This window comes from Polyodon spathula, chromosome 18 (genome assembly GCF_017654505.1).
Source record: "Polyodon spathula isolate WHYD16114869_AA chromosome 18, ASM1765450v1, whole genome shotgun sequence".
Taxonomy (NCBI): domain Eukaryota; kingdom Metazoa; phylum Chordata; class Actinopteri; order Acipenseriformes; family Polyodontidae; genus Polyodon; species Polyodon spathula.
In genome coordinates this window covers 21,899,471-21,921,551 of record NC_054551.1, presented here as the reverse complement: position 1 = coordinate 21,921,551, position 22,081 = coordinate 21,899,471, and the positions used below count along the sequence as shown (strand labels likewise).

Below are 22,081 nucleotides of genomic sequence, written 5' to 3'. Positions count from 1 at the left end.
GATTAGATGGCAGTGAAATACCAGTTAAAACAGAATGCCACGTAAACACTCCTGACTTAGAACGATGGTGCTAGACACGCAGCAGCATGTTAGGGGGCGAGCATGGAAGAGGGCGGCACAGGCAAACATTCAAAGCTGTAAAATAATATGCAAAAAAAAACAAACAAAAAAGTCGACTTCGGTGTCAAAGCGAAGTTAGTGTGCTATATCTTTTTAATTTTTTATTTTTTTCCCGTGCATTAAAAATGACCAGCACAACAGTGGCACTTTTTCAAACTGCAACAGTCAAAGACTTCTTTGGAAAGCTTTAGATTTTGAAATGATCGGCTTTCTCTTTAAAAATTGCAGCCTCGCAAAAGTGTCCATTGGTGCTGCACACATCTGAGTAAAAGGAAAGATGTTCAATGAAAGCTGCCACTATGATGCTATGACGGCAGTGCTTACGTGTTAATGATAAATTGATGCCTGCATGCAAACGTACGACCTGCTTTTATACCTCTTGGCCTCCTAATACCTAAGTCCCCACCCCAGAGATAAGCAGCTGCATGTAACCTTCCTTGAATGTCTCGCTGACTGTTTCAGAAACCCACAAATCCATTCAGGAACCTGCAGTCCAAGAGGAAAGAAAGAGACACAATTACTTCCCCCCAAGAAGAACGAGAAGCTGTTGGGTCAGCTACACCGAAGGAAGCAATAAAAAAAACATGAAAGCCCATTTCCAGAAGTGTCAGGGGACCCGCTGCCACTAAATAATACATTTCTGAACTAACACATAGAGGTAAAACTGTTTGAAGCATTATGGGATATCATCTCTGCAACCAGCTGTTTAATGTCATCAGTGCAGTATAAAATAATCTTAAATTGACAAATGTGGTCATAAAATTTTACAAAGAGCTTACACTTAAGGACAATCAGGAAACCAACAAAAGAATGACAAACTAAGTATGATCGAACTGGTTTAAAGCAAAACAAATTAAAAAATATAAACACACACAACGTCCCATTTATCAGAATCAATACCATTTGATTAATGCCAAAACAAATCCCAGTAACTTAGGACAACTGAAGTTATTGATCTTTTAAAAAACAGTGGCCATGCATGATTCAAAATCGATTAAAATGTACTGCATTACTTAAAACAAGTGTAATCAAGTCCTATCGGTTTAAATAATTAATTGTTTTTTTTTTCTTCTTATTGTTAAAAGATATAAAAATATCTTGGTCCCTTATATACATATTCACAACCATTACAAGGCAACTGAAATCAAGTCAAGAGTTCAACACTTCAAACAAACAGTTTCCTGCTATGACATTTCTTTACAGGAGCACTTCTATGAGACTTTTTTTTTTTTTTTTTTTTTTTTTTAAATACCCTACGGAGCTCACATGGTGTAGAAGAAAATAAGGTTCATGAACACCGAAAACTGTGGGATTTCACTTTGTTAAAGCGTTTAGTTCAGCGTCTCTTCAGCATGCTGTGGAGTCTGCAGAGTTTATATGTAGGTTACCGCACCTTTGCTGTTTTTCTCAAGTGCTATATCTACATAAGATGTTGGCACATAGCCCTCCTCGCCGTTCTGCTTTCTGGCTCGTGTCCAGCCGTCTCCTTTGTCTTCCTCAATGATGTACATAACCTCCCCTTCGACCATAGCCAGAGTGCCTTCGTTCTGACCTGCAAAAAGACAGAAGAATCCTGTTTAATTCTGGATAGCCCTGCATGTTTCTTTAGTGTTGCAACATTGTTTTAGCAAAAGAGGGTTTTTTAAATGTACTGTTCACGTGTTTGGTTTCTTTTTATGGCTGTTCCACTTCAAGGTAAGTTATGGTCACATGGGTATAAGCCTCTCTACAGCAACAGGTGTGCTTATATATAGCTAGTGCCGTACTCATAAAAAGCTACCATGCGTTAAATTTTTTTTAGCAACTAATCCATTTACAGTCTGATCTGTACTCCGATAAAGGCACTAGCTAAGACATTTATCTGCTTATGCTGTCCCCTATAATGTTGATTTAGTGTGTTAAAGTTATCCATGACTTATTTATTTACAACTGCTGATGGGTGTGTTTGCATTCCTGAATAATTAGAGGTACAAACTGATAATAACCTCTGTCTGTTTTGGAACTTGACCACCTGCAATGAAAATACTGAAATAGGACGCCCTACATTTTACATGGGAGAATTGCAATTTTCCTTTTAAAAAGTTTGTCAAGTGTTGGTTGGAATATTTTTAAGATGATATTACCATTGCCTCATTGCACTGACAACATCATGAAGTCTGGGATACAGGCTTGTTCTATACTACCCATGAAACCAGCACATCATTCTTCTAATAAGCTTAAAACTTGATAGCTGGCAGAAGTGTTATGTTAGGCTTATCTGAAAACACAAACTTGTAGGGCTGAGGCTCATTCTGAAACGTTCTTAAGAAAAAAAAAAGTCTTCTTAAAATCCAACTTTTTCCTTAACTTTGGACTTAAGAAAAAGTTAAGAACTGCTATTCTCCAAAAAACCCTTAGGAATTTTCTTAACCTTTTTTTTTTAATCTTTTGTCTTAAGAACAAACTTAAGAAACTGATATACTTCAAAATAAAATTCAACAGTTTTCTTACAAATTGTCTTTTAAGATAATAAACCCTTGTCTTAAAATAGGTATGTAGAAGAAATACAGTGCCTATAGAAAGTCTACACCCCTTTCCAAAATTTTTACCTTTTGCTGCCTTATAGCCTGCCTTACAGGATGTGCATTTACCTGCACATCCTACCCCACTTCCAAGTGAAAAAAATATTCAAGAAATTTGTAGAAAACTAATTAAAAATAAAAACTGAAATAGCTTGGTTGGATAAGTGTCCACCCACCTTGTAATAGCAATCCTACATTAGCTCAGGTATAACCAATCGCCTTCAAAATCACACACCAAGTTATGTGGCCTCCACCTGTGTTAAATTGTAGTGATTCACATGATTTCAGGATAAATTCGGCAAAAACTCAACCATGAGCACCAAGGCGCTTTCAAAAGAACTCAGCGACAAAGTTGTTGAAAGGCACAGATCAGGAGATAAAAAAATATCAAAGGCCTTGAATATCCTTTGGAGCAAGGTCAAGACAATTAAGAAGAAGTGGAAGGTGTACGGCACCACCAAGACCCTGCCTAGATCAGTCTGTCCCTCCAAACTGGATGACCGAGCAAGAAGGAGACTGATCAGAGAGGCTACCAAGAGGCCAATGGCAACTTTGCAAGAGCTACAGGCTTTTACGGCCAAGACTGGTCAAAGTGTGCATGTGACAACAATATCTCAAGCACTCCACAAATCTGGCTTGTATGGTAGGGTGGCAAGAAGGAAGCCATTACTCAAGAAAGCCCACCTTGAATCCCGCTTGAAGTATGAAAAAAAAAAAAACAACACTCAGGAGATTCTGTAGCCAAGTGGCAAAAAGTTTTGTGGTCTGACGAAACTAAAATGGAACTTTTTGGCCTAAATGCAAAGCGTTATGTTTAGCGCAAACCCAACACAACGCATTACCCAGAGAACACCATCCCTACTGTGAAGAATGGTGGTGGCAGCATCATGTTATGGGGATGTTTCTCATCGGCATGGACTGGGGCACTTCTCAGGATAGAAGGGAAAATGAATGGAGCAAAGTACAGGGAAGCCCTTGAGAAAAACCTGTTGCCCTCTTCAAGAAAGCTGAAACTGGGACAGAAGTTCACCTTTCAGCATGACAATGACCCAAAGCACACAGCCAAAGGTACACCGGAGTGGCTAAGGAACAAAAACGTAAATGTCCTTGAGTGGCCCAGTGAGAGCCCCGACCTAAATCCAATCGATAATTTATGGGATGACTTGAAGATTGCTGTCCATCAACGCTCCCCAAAACTTGACAGAGCTTGAACAGTTTTGTGAAGAAGAATGGTCAAACATTGCCAAATCTGGGTGTGCAAAGTTGGTAGAGACCTATCCCAACAGACTCACAGCTATAATTGCTGCCAAAGGTGCTTCCTCCAAGTATTTACTCAGAGGGGTGGAGACTTACCCAATTATGATCTTTCAGTTTTGTATTTAATATATATATATTTTTTCCCAATAAAAACGTTTTTCCCCTTAACAGCGTGGAGTATGGTGTGTAGATAACTGGAAAAAAAATCCTCAAATGCATGAAACTCTGAGGCACTGACACAATAAGATGTGAAAAAAGTTCAAGGGGGTGTAGAATTTCTATAGGCACTGTACATATTAACATTTTTGGATAGTTTAATAAAGAAATGGATAGTTTAATAAATAATTTAACTTAAATCTTAGGCAGATCTTAACTATTTTCTTATAAACTAAGTTTTGTCCTAAGAAGACTTTCAAGAATACGGCCCCAGGCCTTTATTTCACACCACATAGCGGACACCGGGGTAAGATAGTGAGGGTAAAAACAGAAACTAGACAGCAGTGTACTGTACATACTGTCTACCAAGGATACATAGACACACACACCCCCCACAGGTTTTATTACCACAGAAATGTAGATCCCCATGTCCTAGCATGTAGAAAATTATAACAAATGTCCATGCATAGTTTCAGCCAAACTGGGCAAGTGGTTCCCAAGATATAGCCTTCACTAAATCGTCTAGGCAGATCTTCATGCCTAACTGTTTAGATAGTGGTGGGTCACTTTAGTGTATTTCTCTGCTTAAAAATATGTTGTACCATTTTAGCGATTTAAATAAATGATCATAAACCTATGTTGGTCAAAAGCTGGTCAACATGACCTGGATTCTGACACCCTCAGATGGTAGGTGAGATCCACATTGGGGATGAGAAAGGAACCAATTGCATACATTAAAAAAGCACCTTAGAGAAGTCAAGTGTAATGAATTTCATTTCCTACCATCAAATGAATAGAGTGCTTTGCAGTGTCCAACTGCAGGCAGTGGGTCATCGTCATCAAATTCGTCATCAAACTCATGAGGGTCCGGCTGAGGGGGTCCCCTGTTCTCTTGGGGAGCATCCTCATTGTAGCTGCCTTCAGGACTGCAGCAGAGACAAACCCACAAGCATTAATGACATTATGAATGCACAGGGAAAGAAAGAACTGGCTATGGTCTTCATGAAAAGCCAGTCCTAAATAATATATATTTCACAGTCTCACATACACATACAGTATATTATATATAGTATATGTGTGCCTTCATTGCTGAATTGGCCAGCGATCATTTCCATGAATATTCAGAAGATAAGCTATATTGGTGTTTAAATAGAGGAACAATAAATGAGTTTCCATGGTTACAATCCAGTGATCAGTGTGAATCTGTAATACAGCTAATGGATATGTAATTAAGTGAAGGACATACTGACAATGACAGTGAACAAGACCCCCTGCAGTGTCAGAATCAAAGAAAGAAAGAAGTTGTCGATATATCTGAATGTCTTTAATACTACTTTTTAATATTTTCACTCATGCTTGAGTCATATAATGGAGGACAGTGTCAGTATTAAAGCCATAGAATATACAATACTGTAATTCTGACAAATAGCTCCCAAAATAGTCCAACTAACCTATCCTGAGCAGATCTGAAACTACAGACAAGCATGTTTCTAAGTGGACACAGAAACACAAGTTAAACTCAATCTATCGTTCGTACAGCATTGTGGCTAATAATCTGAAGATAACATATTTCTAGGCATGTGCTAGACAGCATTATAAACCTCACAGACTCTCTCAGCCTATTACGTCCAGAGTAGAGCAATCTTAATCCTGCGGTAGATTCCCTCTAAAAACTAACTCTAAACCTGCCCAAAATTTAATCTAAAAACACAATCAAAAAACGTCTGCATACATAAAAACATCTGTTTTGTGTATAAAGCATCACTATCTCCTGCAGAAGTCATAACCTGTAGATAACTAACTGGCTCAGGACACCCAAGACCCATTGCAGTCAATTGTCTAGCTGCTGTGTCGGACATTAATGTTACAAAATATCAGTGCAACACCTACAGTAGATTCTAATATGGAAGGCAGGCATTGCACTTGCTTACTGTACTGGCCTTACCTCTCTCTTCCATGTGGAGTGTGGTGATGGTGATTAACGTCTGCACTGGGTCGCCGGTCACCTCTAACTCCTGGTTTTCCTTCAACTTCAGTGAGCCATGCCTGCAATCAGCATAGCCATGGAAATCACACCTTTACAATTTATGTGCAATCTGCAAACCCTTTACCTAAGGGAATCGTTTTGAACGCTATTAAAAAAGGTGTTCTACCGTAACCATAATGCCATCTTTCTGAACCAGTACTTTACAATCTTTCTACTGTTAAACTGAAGATCTTTTTTGTTCACCTTAATTAGTTGTATAACAGTAGCCTTTTCGGAATAAATGCACATTTTAAAATATAATTCAGCAATCACGCATAACTAACATCTAAAATTAATTCAATGTATTAAAACATTTGCACAGCACATCCACAAGGTGGCACTGGCACTACAGTGATCACATCGGTTAACAACGTTTCAGTGTTTCAATTCTTTTCAGTCTGTTAAATTCATGACAAACATGACACAAATTAAAATAATTTCCTATCAGACGATTTTCTGTTTTACTGACTCAATCCACTAGATATAAAGCCTTAACTGAGTTATTTAAATCAAGTCGTTATGAATGATAAAACACAGAAGCTGATAAAGAAGCCAGCCCAAGACTGTAACAGATTTATCACCCAAATAACTGCTTTGCGAATGGGGTGCACAGTGTATATGCGGCACCACGTTTATTAGCTTTGCAATATATATTGATTACAAGTAGGAAACAAATGGTTAGATCTGTAATTACTGTATTCATTCCTTCCTTTACACAAGACTACTTACAAATCACCAATTATCCATTTATCACCCATTCTTTGCATGTTGTTTTGTTACCTCGTTCTTCTGGATCTCCATGCGGAGACGTTCCATGTTGTTCATCGTCTCTGCGATTTTGGGTTGCAAACTTCCTGGGTCACCCATCTGTGGATTCTTTTCATAGACGTCTTTCATTTTGTTCAGTGCATCTCTATAATAAAAAAATAATAATTAAACAGTAAACGTCAAACACCCAAAACACTGGTCAATAACACCGTGTAACAATTTTTTTTTTTTTTTTTTTTGGTTCCTGGGTAGTAAGTGTTATTTCCTAATTGCTTATGCCTCAAAAGTATAGAAAATGGCTATTATTCCCCACAAACTTTGCTTTTGTGACCAGGACAGTGATATTTCAAAATATCACTATTTCCAATGGGAAAACGGGCAAATGTGTGTCTTTTCGTTCACATAGTCAGAAAAAAACAATATATGAATCCAAATTAACATGTATTTATACTAAAGTAATACAAAAATGACCACAAAAGATTTAGAAGTGAGTAGTTTTTCGGGATTTATGACTATACTGTATTTACAGTCAAAATTTACACTTCTAAATCTTTTGTAGTCATTTTTGTATTACTTTAGTATAAATACATGTTAATTTGGATTCATATGTTGTTTTTTTCTGACTATGTGAACGAAAAGACACACATTTGCCCGTTTTCCCATTGGAAATAGTGATATTTTGAAATATCACTGTCCTGGTCACAAAGCAAAGTTTGTGGGGAATAATAGCCATTTTCTATACTTTTGAGGCATAAGCAATTAGGAAATAACACTTACTACCCAGGAACAAAAATTGTGTTACATAGCGTAATGCACTGAAGTCAACAGAAAGTTAGTACGTTTTCCATCTTGGGGTGTGGTTCAATTCCTGACCATCTCTAAAAAGTGTGCCCTGATCATTTGATCTTTTATAACCGCAATACCGGGTAAAGTAACAGTTTTTCAGCAATAAACCTGGGTTTGAATGAAGTGCAAAGATCTCCCCCGATTTTATCTGAAAGAGTTATAACAATATGTATGTTGTACAAAAACAACTGGTTCCCATCTGCACCCACTATGTTACTAAATGGTGCAAACTTTCAATTATTTCAAAATCACTGTGTTTGTTGCATTTTACCCAGCGAGCTGGATGTTTAATTAGGTGCAGGGGATACAAACGGTTGTTTATATAGTATAGGGTTAAATAGCAAGTGTGTGTGCTACGCTTTTAAAACAAAAACTTTAAGAGTATATTTCAAATTCTGATTAGCTGCTTCTACTGTACAAAGACATTTAAACATTATTTCATTACATTTTTTACCCTCATTGTTCTTTCTCCAAGCAATAATAATGCTGCATGTTTATGTGTTGTCTACTAGACACTTTAATAATTGTGGAGTTAAATATGCAGCAATACAGGCAAGATTAAGATATTTAACGAGAGACACCATAGAAAACAAACATAACTTTCAGTATTATAGTTTTAAAAGGTTATCACTTGAACAGATTCGATATAGGCATGATTCACACATATATTCTATAAATTGTCACTTTTACAGAGGATAGATTAGACACAGTGACAGTTCACACATATATTCTTATCAGGGCTGGATCATAAAACATCCCTTTATGAATAAAAGTGTTAAAGATCACCTCTGGTCCACTTCTTTCTGCAGTTCTCTGCTGAGCTCATCAATCCTCTGCTGAAGCTTCTTGCGTCGCTGCTCAGGAGGCAGGTGGCTAAAATCTTCTACCGCTGGACCCTGAAAGAAATATTTCAAAGCAATGAAGGAGTCTTGCTTCAGCACAACCAGGTAACCGCGATGGTAATGCTGGAAAGAAACACTGCATCCAGGAAATCTGTTAATGCAGTCTAATATAACAGCTCATTACAGCAAACAGAAAATGAGATTCACAAGACGCTCAACATTAAAGGAATTTGAGGATGTTGTTACATGGCAGCCAGGTTTAAAATGCTACCTGTACACAGAGTTAAACATAAAACCATATAGTGTTTAAAATGTTTTTTAAAAAATCCTAATTTTTAGAATGCACAGATTCCTGATATTTGACTCCCCTATTCTCCCCAGACTGTGCTACAGATCTCCACCTAAACTCCAGAACTATTGAATACAGACAGACAGTGGTCATTCTGACTGCCCGGGGTGGCCTTCCACAATATTTATAGTGTTTATCGAGCATTTCTCATTTTTACCATTTATACCCCTGCATGTATTAAGAGTTTATAATGGATGAACAGCTGAGAGTGTTCAACATTTTACTTTCCAATCTTAACACAGCACACACAGCATGCTGTCAAAACCAGCTTTTAAAAGCCTTACCTGTTTCTGGGACCACTTGCATGGTTCAAAATAGACAAGAGAGGAAATAAGCAAGAGACACCAGATTCTGTTTAATTGAGTGTTGTGATATTATGCAGTTTGTAGACAAAAATACACTTAACACACTAGGAAATTTGAAGCTACTTACTCTATTTTAGGATTCCTTTTTTTTTTTTTTTTTAATATTTTTCTGTGAGACATTAATTGTCACCTTGAGGACACATACAACTTGACAGGGTCAACCAGCAGTCCCTACGTAACCCAAAGCAAAGAGGAATCTAAACTCAAAATTAGACAATATATCAGTCTAGGATGCGTTTGTATCAGACAACTTTAAAAAGAGGTGTTGTGCTCAGCCACTTGATGGTAATGAGTAACCAGCAGACAGCATTTGTTTAATTAGATAATGGTTATAAGGTGGCTCCTGCAGACAGGGGTACAGCCTTGTGGGAGGACTGATCCCCGCCCTATGGTTTATATCTGGGCCCTGGGTATGCAAGTGTCACAGTCCCCAGCTGGACCAGACATTATTAGGATTAGCGTCTAGAATGTGCCAGCTATGGGGAACACAAGCAACGTCTGCTCTGTTTAAGAGGATGCCGAAAAGAAAATCATCAGCATTCATAAATCACAAGGGTCGTTCCTCTTAACTTGATTGCTCTGTGTAACAGGTTCAGTTATCTTAATCAAAAATAGTGACTGATGGCATTGCAGATTAAAAGGTCACTGATCTGAAGTGTCTCACTGTGCATAGTTTGTCTGGAACAGCTTTATGAATATCAAACAGTTTTGTTCATTAAAAAAAAAAAAAAAAAATCATTCATTATTTAGTTTATATTACTGCTAGCACACCACACACACACACCACACGTCAAAAATGGATATATATATATATATATATATATATATATATATATATATATATATATATATATATATATATATATATATATGTATGTATGTGCTTTCGACTTGAGTATATACATTTGATGATCAGTCACAGTGTGCATTACACCAAGACATATTATTATATCATCTTCATTTCTTACTGTTTTTGCTCTCGTGGATATTTGGCATGTTTAATACTCATCAGGTCTCAGATCAAGCCTGAGCCTAGTAATAAGGTCAAACATGCTGGTGACTTTATTAAGCATGCCAAATATCTGCGAGTGCTGAAACAATAATGAATGGTGATTTAAAACACGTAACAAAGTTCCCTTTATGGTAAATGCTTGAAGGCAGATATAAAAATTTTGTACAGTTTGAGCGGCTAAACCGCACAGCTTTGTCCAAACTGCACAAGATGCCATCTCTTCTACAATAAGATGCACCCTACACACTGTATAAATTTGTAGCATGCACTTATTGTTCAGAACACAAAGAGAAAGAATGAAACAGTTTTATTCCAAAGAGCTGCTATGTGTGTAAAGCAGTAAAGGCTTTGTTCTTGCAATTACATAAGATTTGAACTGAAAGCTGGATCACGTACAAAAAAAAAGAAAGAATGATAGTCAAACTGGAACACGTTCAGTACAACTGGAATAGCTCATTAAAAAATCTGGGAGAAAAGAGATTACAGGTTGTAGTTCTATAACATACAATTACACAAGCACTCCCTTTGGCAATTAGTTACAAAGAAACCATTCTGTTTTTATTGTCTCGAGAACATGTTCCATTTGCAGAACACAGCATTATAAATTAGCATGGCTGTCTCTCAGTAGTGATGTCATGATTTCAGTAATGGCACCATCATTTTTGACAGTATCAATCAATGCACAATGCACTGTCTGTTTGGATCCGTGATCGATCCCAGTTTTTCATGAGGAAAATTACAATTCTGCAGTCGCTTGCCATAAAAATTGTTGTGAATGACATTCTGGTAAGTAAAGGTAGACACTTGTGCCATTCGTTAGTGCGCCTTTGCTAAAATTACCAGTAACTTTCTGTGAATGTGCTAGTTCACAATATAACTTAATTTTATTAATGAAATACATTTTATTCTGTCATTTTACAGATTTATTTTTAAAAATGGTCATTCCCCAGTATGTTTGTGCACAACAGTGTACTGCATACCATTCCAAATAAAAAGTGTACTAAAAGTTTAAGGAGTGGCTGGAATTCGGAACATCATTTTGGACACGTAACGTAGAACACCAAAGTTACATACACATCAAGAATGGGAGATGTTCACAAGACTGTCTAAATCTAAAAGTTGAATTGTGCATGTAGTTATACAATTTTAAAATCTTAACACAAGGGTTAGCTATAAGAACAAAGTAAGCCAGGAAATCTGTGTTCAACTGATAAAATTCTTTGGATCTTCACATCTTTTACAGACCCCTGTTTATTAATTGGTACTGCAGAGTAATCTCCTGCTAAAAGTATGTACATGAGGTTTTCCCTCAAACGTTTGTGAGCAAGTATCTAGTCACTGAAAGGATCACCACAGCAAACGCACAAACTGCATGCTGAAGTACCTTACCCCTCTTTTAAGATCCCTGAAAGATGGGATCCTGGGTTTTACTGTCATAATTTCACACAGGCAGTAAGCTATAGGATCGCTGGAGAATTTGGGAGACTGTATGTCACTAAAAGTGAAGGACTGAGAGGAATGGGTGGGGGAGCAGGGGGGAGACTGGGGAGAGGGAAGTGGGGGACAAAAGAAACAAATCAAATAAGCTCCTTGACAAAAAAAACACACAATTAAAACAAAAAAATGAAGGCATACATTCCAGCATGTATTAATGTATTACCAAACAGACAATACAAAATGTAATTTACTGTACAAATTACAAATATTAGTATTCATAAACTGTGTCTACACGAACCAGGCTAACTGTACTGTGTCTACAAGAACCAGGCTAACATTGTACTAAAAACAGGCAGACGATTTTTGCCCCTTCCATTATTATATCACTCTGTTCACAGGGACAATCTCAAGCTGAAACCGCAAAACAATAGACAAAATGAATCTGTATCTTGGTAGTTTTCTTTAAAAAAAAAAAAAAAAAAAAAAAACGTCAGCAGAGCAAGAAACTAGAAGTCTCCGGGCGTTATCAATGAAATCAGCTGTCCCATGGAAAAACAGCAACAGTTTGATATCCGTCGGCAAAATGCAATGCCTTTTGACTCGTAATTTGGCTTCTAACACTAGAAACAAATTACTTAAGTTTCTGAAGGCACATACTATACCAACCAAAAAAAACAGATCATTTAAACAAAACAAGAGACTGTCGCGACCAAAAACTGAATTCACTTGTACAGACATACAGTTCTACATGTATGCTACGATACTGATAGAATGGACCACCGTTCCCACAGTTATACCAGTCCTGTCAAACTGTATGCTGGCACAGAACTGGATAAAATACACGTCAGGGTTATAGTTTATACGCACCCTAAATGTTTTTCTTTGATAAAAATACTGTTAAATCTTCCTACAGCATCATTTAAACTGCAACTGGTAACCCTGCTCTATCTACAGTCCAGTGCATTTGTCTTGTATTAGAATATATATGGTAATAAGGGAGTCAATACATAATCCATGTGGAAAAACACCAGCATGATTATTATAATTAAGGAGAAGAGCCAAATGTTGTATGAAATTATTATTTTTTTTATCATTAGCTTTATCCCCATTAATACTGGTAATCCTTTTTAACGTGCTGAGAATCTTTCGCTTATCCACTTGTAAGAGGATATGTAGCTTTTTCAAATATTTCAAATACCACGCTGCAGATAAACTGCTGCATCCTGGTACCTTTGCTGTAGGTCACACAGCCTGATTAATACACAGTATTTGAGGTATCTGGCTATTTCACACTGAAGTATAAAATGCAATAAAAAAAGAAAGTAAAAAAATATTCAAGAGAAATGGGAACGAACGATAACATAGCTAGTAACATTAAATTAAATCATACCTGTATCAATATGGGATTCACACAAATAATCAATACCCCTACCTTCGGTTTCTTTCCAAACAGCCACAGCTTGCCCTTGGCTTTCCCAACGGTGTGTTTGGGGTCGGCCTTGGTGGAGTCTGTCTTGGGTGTGCTTATGGTCCCTTCAGAAACAGTCCTGTAGATATTCTGACTGAAGTCCTCGAACGGGAAGTCTACTGGAGGTTCAAACCCAGATTTAAAGGATTCTACCACAATCTGGGAATCCTGGTGGAAATAGAGCAAGTACAAAATACTGTGGTGAAAATTGACTTCAGTATCCTAAGTTTGCAGCTCAAACCGTGGCTTGGCACTGTAAAACTGTAGAGTGTAAAATACATAAACTTACACAAACAGTACTTTGATAACATTATTAATAACATCTACAAGAAAACTGTTTAAAGTCAACACCTAGATATAAATAGGTTTAGCCTTCTATGGATTTATCGTTGTCGGTATTTATCGTTGCATGCTGCACAGTCCTTGAATTTGTTTACACACTTACTACAAACTGAATAATTGGTGCAGAAACTAGTTAATTCACCAGCCAGTCTGGAGCCTTTTTAAATATATCATAAAACCACAACACAGTCATGCACCATCATGAGTCTGCTTGAGAGAGGCCCAGGAGACTGGTGATCTCGTACTAGAGCTGTAACGGAGGCTTTGCCTGTTGTAAAGAAAAAACTAAATGTAACGGTGAAATACGAATACTGCATTGCAATAACACAGGATGTTGCTACTTTGACTGAAACAACTTTTAAATTAGAAAAATGTGTCAAACAAAATGCAAAACTGGCAGCATGTGACAGTTTCTCAAATGAATCATGTGTGATGTGTCATTATTTGGCTATTTGCGGCAGGATACTGAATGGACTAAAATGGAAGTGCTGATAATCAATGATAACTACTTCATATAGCAGCTTACAGTTGTAGAGGACATGTTTAACTGTGCTACACTTGGCACAAGGACATGCATTATGCAAGCTTTTCGCATTTCAAAGAGAAAGATGAAATGGCTTTGAAAAGAGGACTATACAATGCTCTGATCTTGTACTAAGCCACTATCTTGCAAACAAAAACCTCTATAATGTTAAGTACGTACAGTACTGATTGATTATGCTTAAGTACCAAGGTGGGTTTTTGTATACCTCAGGGGGTTGGATATTTGTATAGTTCTGTAATGCCTGACCAGGTTTTGTGATTTTTTGCTTTGTGTTGCTAAATGGTAGCAGAGGCTGGGCAGCGGAGAATGAAAGGATACTACAAAAGCAGGGATGCTGAGGTGGAACAAGGTTGGGTGCAGGAGGTTCGGTAGATTCTTACCAGTTCATTTGATTCCCAAAGTCGTATGATTTCTGTGGATTATATATTATCATGTACTATATGTGTATGGACCCTTTACCAACTGACCTCAATAGCTTAAAACAACTACACTAAGGTGAAATATCAAGGAGCACTGAGGAATTATCATACTATCATACCCTGTGATAGTTATTTAACTGTACTTTATTGCTAGTTTTACTTACTCTTCTTTCATCCACTGATTTTGCTGCAACCACCATCCCTTCCAGACACTTTGAAATGATGGGAATAACTTTGCGCTCCACATCTGCAAAACCTTTGTAACTCTCACTCAGCTTCAAGGTCCTCCTTTCATCCATGTCCTGTAAATTCTGGAATAAAGAAAGCCACAGTGGGCCACTAAGTATATTTTACTGTGATGGCTTTAGGCACAAAAACAGTTCTATAATCAAATAATTTTAAAAACAGCCTTGGACTATTTATGTAACTCTTGAATGAGGCTCCTTTTGTATTTCTGCCACAACACTTCTAATAGAATACCTCTAATGTGTTGCTGAGCCACTGTATCCTGCCTTGTCCCACACTGAGCAGTGCTGACAGAGTCTGCATGCTAGATTTCTCGTTCTATCAGGCATGGCTTGGCTTTGTCAGTAGGGATCTGGCACTGTTCTCATTCGTTTTCATCAATGATATTACATTTTACATTTAAATCTATGATCTGGAATAATTACTATCTGACGTTTTGTTAAGTAAAAATAAATAAACAACAATACGAAATTCAAATAGGGAACACTAAGGTGAACACATTTGTTTTATATCACACTTATTGATGCTCTTCATTTTGTTTCCAACTTTTGAAACTGTGGCGATTCCCAATATCCACCAGTTTTGTAATAAAAAAAAAAAATAAGGATCTCGACAGTAACTGTTACCAAGCTACAGGCCTCTGGAGAAAAAATGCCAGGTCTGCAGATCTTACTAGGTGCCCGGCCAGTAGGAAGACCTGCAGTGAGGGGGATCTCACTAACCGGCAGGCACGTCAGAGCCAATATGACATTCCCTGTGGAATCACCAATGAAGATGAAAGCAACTTTGCTCAGCCTGTGCAACTCTGACTGTATGACTCACCTTGAACACCACACTGTTGTGCTTTTACCAGGTGACTAATGTAGTGTATAGGGAATATTAACGTGACGTGTCTACATAGTGCTGCCTTTTAACGCTATATAATAATCCCTCAAGTATCTTACAGTGAGCTTGATTTTTTGTTTCTCTTATTAATATTACTTAACACAACATAAACACAGTGGAAACATTTCTGCAATGTATACACCATTGTTTGGATGCTTAAAATAGACCACAATAACATACAATAAATCAATAACTGGTAATACACTTACCTTAAATATTATTGGAATCGCGGAATAAAAATGTTTGTGTTGCTCCCCGTTAAAGTTCTGCAGTTGGGCCGCGTACTCATTTTTACTCTCGTCAGCCATATGTGTTCGTAGGTGTAGCTGCGCCTTAGCCTGTGTAGGAAAAAAAAAAAAAAAAGACAATGATGTTGTTACTATTTCATGTAAATGTGAATATGGCATAAATAGCAGTCGAGTCTGGATATTGAAAAACACTCGCAACTTGTAATTCCAGTAACCTATCACAGAAATAGCATGGAACAATTTTCTAAAAGACCTGCATTTTTTTACCCCGTTCCTGTTTCTTTTTTTAAAAAAATGTTTTAAATACTTTTAGTGCTAATAAGACACATGAAAAAAGATTTCTAAAGCACTGGTTCTTTTAAACTGGTGACTGGATCAAAGTGACCAGGTAGAATTAGTGGTGAATTGCAGCATTGTTGCAGAGAACGTTGATCTTACCTTCTCCACATCAGCTTTGGTTGCATTGGGGTCATTGTCTATTTTTTCATAGCCTAACTGTGCCTTTTCGGTTTCTCGGCACTCTCTTTCAAACTTTTTCTTACTCTACAAAGAAAAAAAAAATACAACAAGAACAAATATAAATGGTTATTTTTTTTTTTTTTTTTTTTTTTTTTACTCACTGTAGTAGATATAGATTTTCAAGAACAAACATGTATCTTAAATAAATAAATAAATAAATACTTTTAAAAATCAAACCCTTTCTTCCTGGAATCAGATGTCTTCAAAAGGACTTTTTAAAAATCTAATTACAGCACCTTTTAATTTTTATAAAATCGGAACAGCAAGAATCGTTCCATTCTTGACAGACAAGTACCATACTAAGCAGTATTTTGAATTTTTACAAATTTATTTTAGGGGGAAAAAAACCTGCCATGTGTTAATTTGTGATGTTAATGATTGAGATATTCCAGCTAAAAAAATGAATAGATTAATAGTTAAATTTGGTAACTGGTTCATGCATACAACAGCAATACACTAATGAGGCCAATTCATGTAATACTGTATAATAGAAAACAAATACACAAGAGACACTTTTCAATTAATTGTCTGCTGTGGCTAAATTTGAATATACATACAGCACAATCTTGTAAACTGCCCTGTGTTTTGCATTAATCTCCCAAATATTGTCTGAAGCCACTTAAAATGATGTACTCATGACATGTCAGCTAAACATAAAACATGCTTCAAGAAAAGAGGCAAGCAGGCAAAAGAAAGATCAAATAAATTGCTCATTTTAATAATTGATGCTGTCCTCCTATCTGCGCTACTATAAATTCAGGTTATAAAGAGGACCCAGCTGTGCACTACTGCAGTTCCTCTATGTTGTTTTATTTTCTATTAACTTCAGAGCCTGTAAGGTTCTTGTTCTACCATACTTAATTTAAATGCATATTGACAAGTTCTTAACAGACTACGCCCTCAATCAGTATTGCCTCTATGTGTCACTGAAATCCTCTCTAGGGCTCTGTGACACAGTCTGTTTCAGGTTTAAAATCAAAGAGACTCAGCATGACTGGATTGGCAGGTATTATTGCTTTGATAATGTGAGCACCATCTTTAGACAACTTCAGCCGTCAGCATGCTACTTGGCATAATCATTAAGAGAGGGTATTGTTTTAAAGATGGCACTCGCACTACAAAACGGATGCAAAGTAGGAAAAATGAAAAAAGCACAAGATACCCTGTGGTAGTTCCATTAAAAGATGAATCAACTTCCACTGTACAATATTCACTTGCAGGACAAATTCCCATCTTACAGAGCTTTGTCTTTAAGAGAAGGTACTGCAGGTAATTTTAAAATCAAACCACTTATTTACTCTCCTCAAACAACACACCAATGCCTTAGTCAAGTAAAATCCCCCTCCCAGCTTGGAGGCCTGACTGAAATCTGCTGTAAAAGAGCTGAGACTCTGCACATGCCAGTCATTTATTCCATGCAGACACCAAAGACTGCAGCCATAGCTGCCTCAGGACATCAGGCTGCAGCTTTAATCAGCAGCAGCAGCACTCCACTGTGCAGGGGCTTCCATTTAATAAGTAAAAAAACGTACATTATCCATCTGTTTCCAGCACTGATCGAGATACTGTTGGGCTTTCCTTCCCTCCTGAAGATGCTGTAGAAGAAAGATAGGAAAACTGGGCATTTAACTGGTTTCATTTTACAAAACAGTAAATCAATAATTTATTCTACCCCCACCCCCCACCCACCGCACAAGATATATACAATTGTAATCTATATTATTCAGATACGCATAGACACTGTACAATGTATATTTTAAATGAAAACCTTGGATGTCCATAAGAGTGTACGTGTCTTTCATTAACTAGTTTCATTACTGATGTCTAACACTGGAGACAGACAGAGAATATGAACTCAGACCAGGAGAATAAAGACCTTGCTAGTAAGACCAAACATTTATGGAAATGGATAAACATTTAGTACAAAGGGGGTTTGATGAGATCTTTTCTTTTCAAAAATCAATTAATCCTAGCACGTAAACAAATAGATTAAACCTCATATTATATATCTATATGAACTGGTAGTAACAGTCTGCCCTAAAAAAAACCATTGAAATGAAGCTCTAAAATTTCAATAAATGCATTTTTTTTTTTCTTTTTAATATGTAATTTAAACAACATGTAACAAATTCAACCTATGGATTACTCCTGAAACAATACCCCTATATATAGTAGTATCAGAAACCTTAAAACTTTCAACCATCAATCAGGAGGATCCGCTTTAGGCAATACATGGCCTAAAGGAATGTCTATATTTAAACAAAAACAAGAAATGAAAGGAAAGCTATTGTAAATAGTTGAGATGCATTTTTTAAAGAAAAACAATAAAAAGGCACTATATAACACTTTCTAAATTGCAATAAAAGCCTGATAACCTTGGTAGCTTGTCTATACGGCACAGTACCTACCCTACCAACGTGGTCAATTTGAGATGGTAATGCCTTCCAATCAGATTCTATTGTTTTTGTAATCCAAAAACAAATCTAAAAACGTAAGCACCTTTAAAATGAGACTCCCTGTACTGTACACTGATCTTCACAGCAAAATAAAACGTGTAAATTCACTTACGACTTTCCTTTCTGACTTGAGCTCATGAGTGTAGCGCATGAGCTCCCCATACACTCGGCGCCCCATCTCCTCCGCCACCACCTCCCGCTGCCCTGCATAGTCGTTGAGCTCGTTGAGGATTGTATAGAAAGACAGACACGTGGTAAACCTGCAGAGGGAAGCAGCAGGCGTTACACAGTGGCATGAGATAACTGTGGGGTGTCATTATTACATGTGTGACATACAGTAGGGGACAGCACTACAAACTCACATGCAGCAGTTCAGTAAGTGGTCAGCTGCTAAAAGGACAGAAATAGGACAGCAATAACCAATACAAGAAGTTTTCACAGGGAGCAGTCCCAAGAGCAATCTCTGGAACCCAGGGACTAGTTGTTGTATTGACTTAAAACTAGGAAGGTTTAAACAACCATCACTGCTGAACCTGTTGAATGGCCTTGACTTTGAGCTCATATCCAATGAGTGTATGGCAACCATCTTTTTTCAATACCATGGTTGCTCCTAAATGCCTGAAAGAATTTATTTTACATTTTACAGAGTGATAATCCTTCATATAAAAAAGGTGTTCCGATTAGATTTTTGAGATGATTGGACCAAAGATGGACAACTGGTAGATTCATAATGTTGTACCTTCAGTATACATTTAACTATTAAAACAGAAACTTTGTGTGGGTATAATTCATCACAGTTAACCTTCTTTAGATTGAGTTTATTTTCTGTTCCAGTGGATGCAAATTACATTTCCTGCCAATTGCACTTTATTTTTTTTATTTATTTAGCAATGGAATTGAATGGGTAGAGCTGCAAATGTATTTTTTAAAGGATTGTTTCTCTAAAGTACAAACTGTTTCTGTAGTGTTGACTTACGTAAGAATTACATAATACAAAATTGTTTTAAATAACTTGCAGCTGAACATAAACATCATACCACAGAAGCAAATCACTCCATCGCCTGTACATTTTGTATAACACCATTAGAAGAGATTTAGTACAGAGAAGACCTAAATATATAAAACATTACTGTTCTTACTCTCTGTGTAAATCATGTGCTGGTATTTCAAGAGTGCCCTCTCCAAAAAATAAATTAAACCAGACAATACTTTAGCATCATGGTGGTTTTACCAGGCCACTGATCCCTCCATAACTTCAAAACACAACAACAGAAGATAAAACGAAGTCAAGTAGAAAAACATTTTGGTTAGTACCCTCTTCAGTGTATTAATTAAATATTAATAAATCTGTATGCTGATGAAGGCACTGCTAGCCGAAATGTTCATCATCTGGACTTTCTTATAGTTGTACCCTGGAATGTTGACAGAGTTTTGAAGTCATAGATGATTTAGCTACGGCTGTAAACTTCACCCTTTTATGAGAGAGAGAGGTGTAAACAACACCCATTATTATGATCAGTCTGTTAATGGGTGTGATTAGGACCGTGCTTTTGACCGACCTTAGGTGTGACGTCAGGTGTGTAGGTAGAAAGAGGAATGCGAGAAAAAGAAAATGAGATCAGGCAGATCTAATTTGTTAACTCCCGAATGAACTAATCCAACTATAGAGGGAGTTCAGATAACAAATTAATTACTTTGGAAGAGAATGAAAACCTAAGCAAAACAGAAGCAGTGTGTGTGTGTGAGTGTGAGTGTGAGTGTGAGTGCAGCAGGTTATTGGATTCATCCACTGAAAAAGGTTTCAGGAGCAAATATAACTGTAACGCTTCTATCAATAACCTGATGACTGTTTCCTCACGATGCTCCTGGGATCGAACCTGTGCTGGATGCACCTGGGATATGTAGTTTTTAAACAGTTCCTAAACCTAAATGTTTGGTTTGTTAATATAACAAGTCTCTCAATTTTCTCTTAAGTATAAAAATATTAAAACTATTTACATTTCACTAGTGTTATTCATTTAAAACACTATCCAAACTAACAAGAGTCCTTTGTGTGTGCAAAGGAAGTCAATGTTCCAGCTCTAGTGACGTTCAGTTTATGTGTAGCTGCTCCTAGGGCCACGGATGTTCCTTGAGTCTTTTTCAGTGGACAAAATCGATAAGCTATGCATGGGAAAGCAAAAGTATCTGTCTTGTATAAACATTTGGTCCATGCTGCCCACTTGCAGTAGAATTCAAATGGAATTTAATGCTCCATCAAATACAGAAGTCAATGTGTAATTAAATCTCAAAATTTTTTTTTTTTTTTTTTTTTTTTAGACTAGCTCCCTGTTGAGAAAGCAACAAGGAGTGACTCAGAATTAGCTCAAGTGAATACTGATTTACAAGCTTAGTAGCAAAATAGTACAGTTTGTAAAAACAGGACAGAAGTCTGTTTACTATGTGCTTGCTAATTAAAATCCACACTCTCCCTTCCCCTGACTCCCCGGTGAACAGGAAAGAGTTTCAAAACAATTACATGAGTGATCTGAAATGTTCGATGTTCTTCAGCAGAAACTCCCTCTTCAGCCTATTATTAAAATTCTCTAAAAGCTTTGGGAGTCCAAGTAAAAAATAAACACATTTAGAACACTAGAACTGCATACCATGCTCTGGTTGCCACTGTACCACTGGAGGCGAAATTCAAAAAGCCTTTTTCTGGTATCACGGCACATGCCAGTTGCATACCAGATAAGATACTGTACAAACTACAACTGTAAATGTATATCTAGAATAAGTACATCTCTGATGAATTTGATGTTTGGAATAAATGCAGAGCTGGTATCACTGGAGACAGACATGCATCTTACGTACAGCATACCCTCATTTTAATCGTTCATATTATGGCGCTGCTTAAAATGACCTTGTAAATGGAGGCAAGTAACACTGCAGAATGTATGATGTTTATAATAGGCACTGGTTTCATTCGCAGGGTATCTTTTTAATTCTGAATTCTGTTACAGGAAAAAATAACATGGTTATTTTTGCAACCAATTATTTTCCAAGTATAATTGCTTTGAATGTATAAGCAGTGCCAGAACTAATTTAATACGAGCAACTGCACAGTAAATATAAGTAAACCAATAAATTGTTAGGTATATTCATAAACCTGTTCCCGCCTGTGTTGGAACCAAGCAGACAGGCCAGATAAGTTCAGAATGCTGAAATTTGGAAGA

The 22,081-nt window shown here is 37.0% G+C and overlaps 1 protein-coding gene across 2 annotated transcripts; it reads right to left on the bottom strand.

Moving 5' to 3' along the window:
- Nucleotides 1-244: 244 nt before the first annotated feature.
- Nucleotides 245-20,287, bottom strand: LOC121330882 (formin-binding protein 1-like). Of its 2 annotated transcripts, XM_041277790.1 has the most exons (12): nt 18,979-20,287; nt 17,943-18,005; nt 16,330-16,434; nt 15,853-15,981; nt 14,677-14,823; nt 13,172-13,375; nt 8,521-8,630; nt 6,901-7,033; nt 6,040-6,140; nt 4,878-5,020; nt 1,514-1,672; nt 245-606 (listed from the first exon to the last, which is right to left on the bottom strand). In XM_041277790.1, the coding sequence occupies exons 1-12, from the start codon at nt 19,042-19,044 to the stop codon at nt 599-601; spliced, it is 1,368 nt and encodes a 455-aa protein (XP_041133724.1). In that variant the 5' UTR covers nt 19,045-20,287; the 3' UTR covers nt 245-598. The 2 variants fall into 2 exon arrangements, with proteins under 2 accessions (XP_041133724.1, XP_041133723.1); XM_041277789.1 differs by having other exon boundaries at nt 245-1,672; nt 18,979-20,286.
- Nucleotides 20,288-22,081: the final 1,794 nt, after the last annotated feature.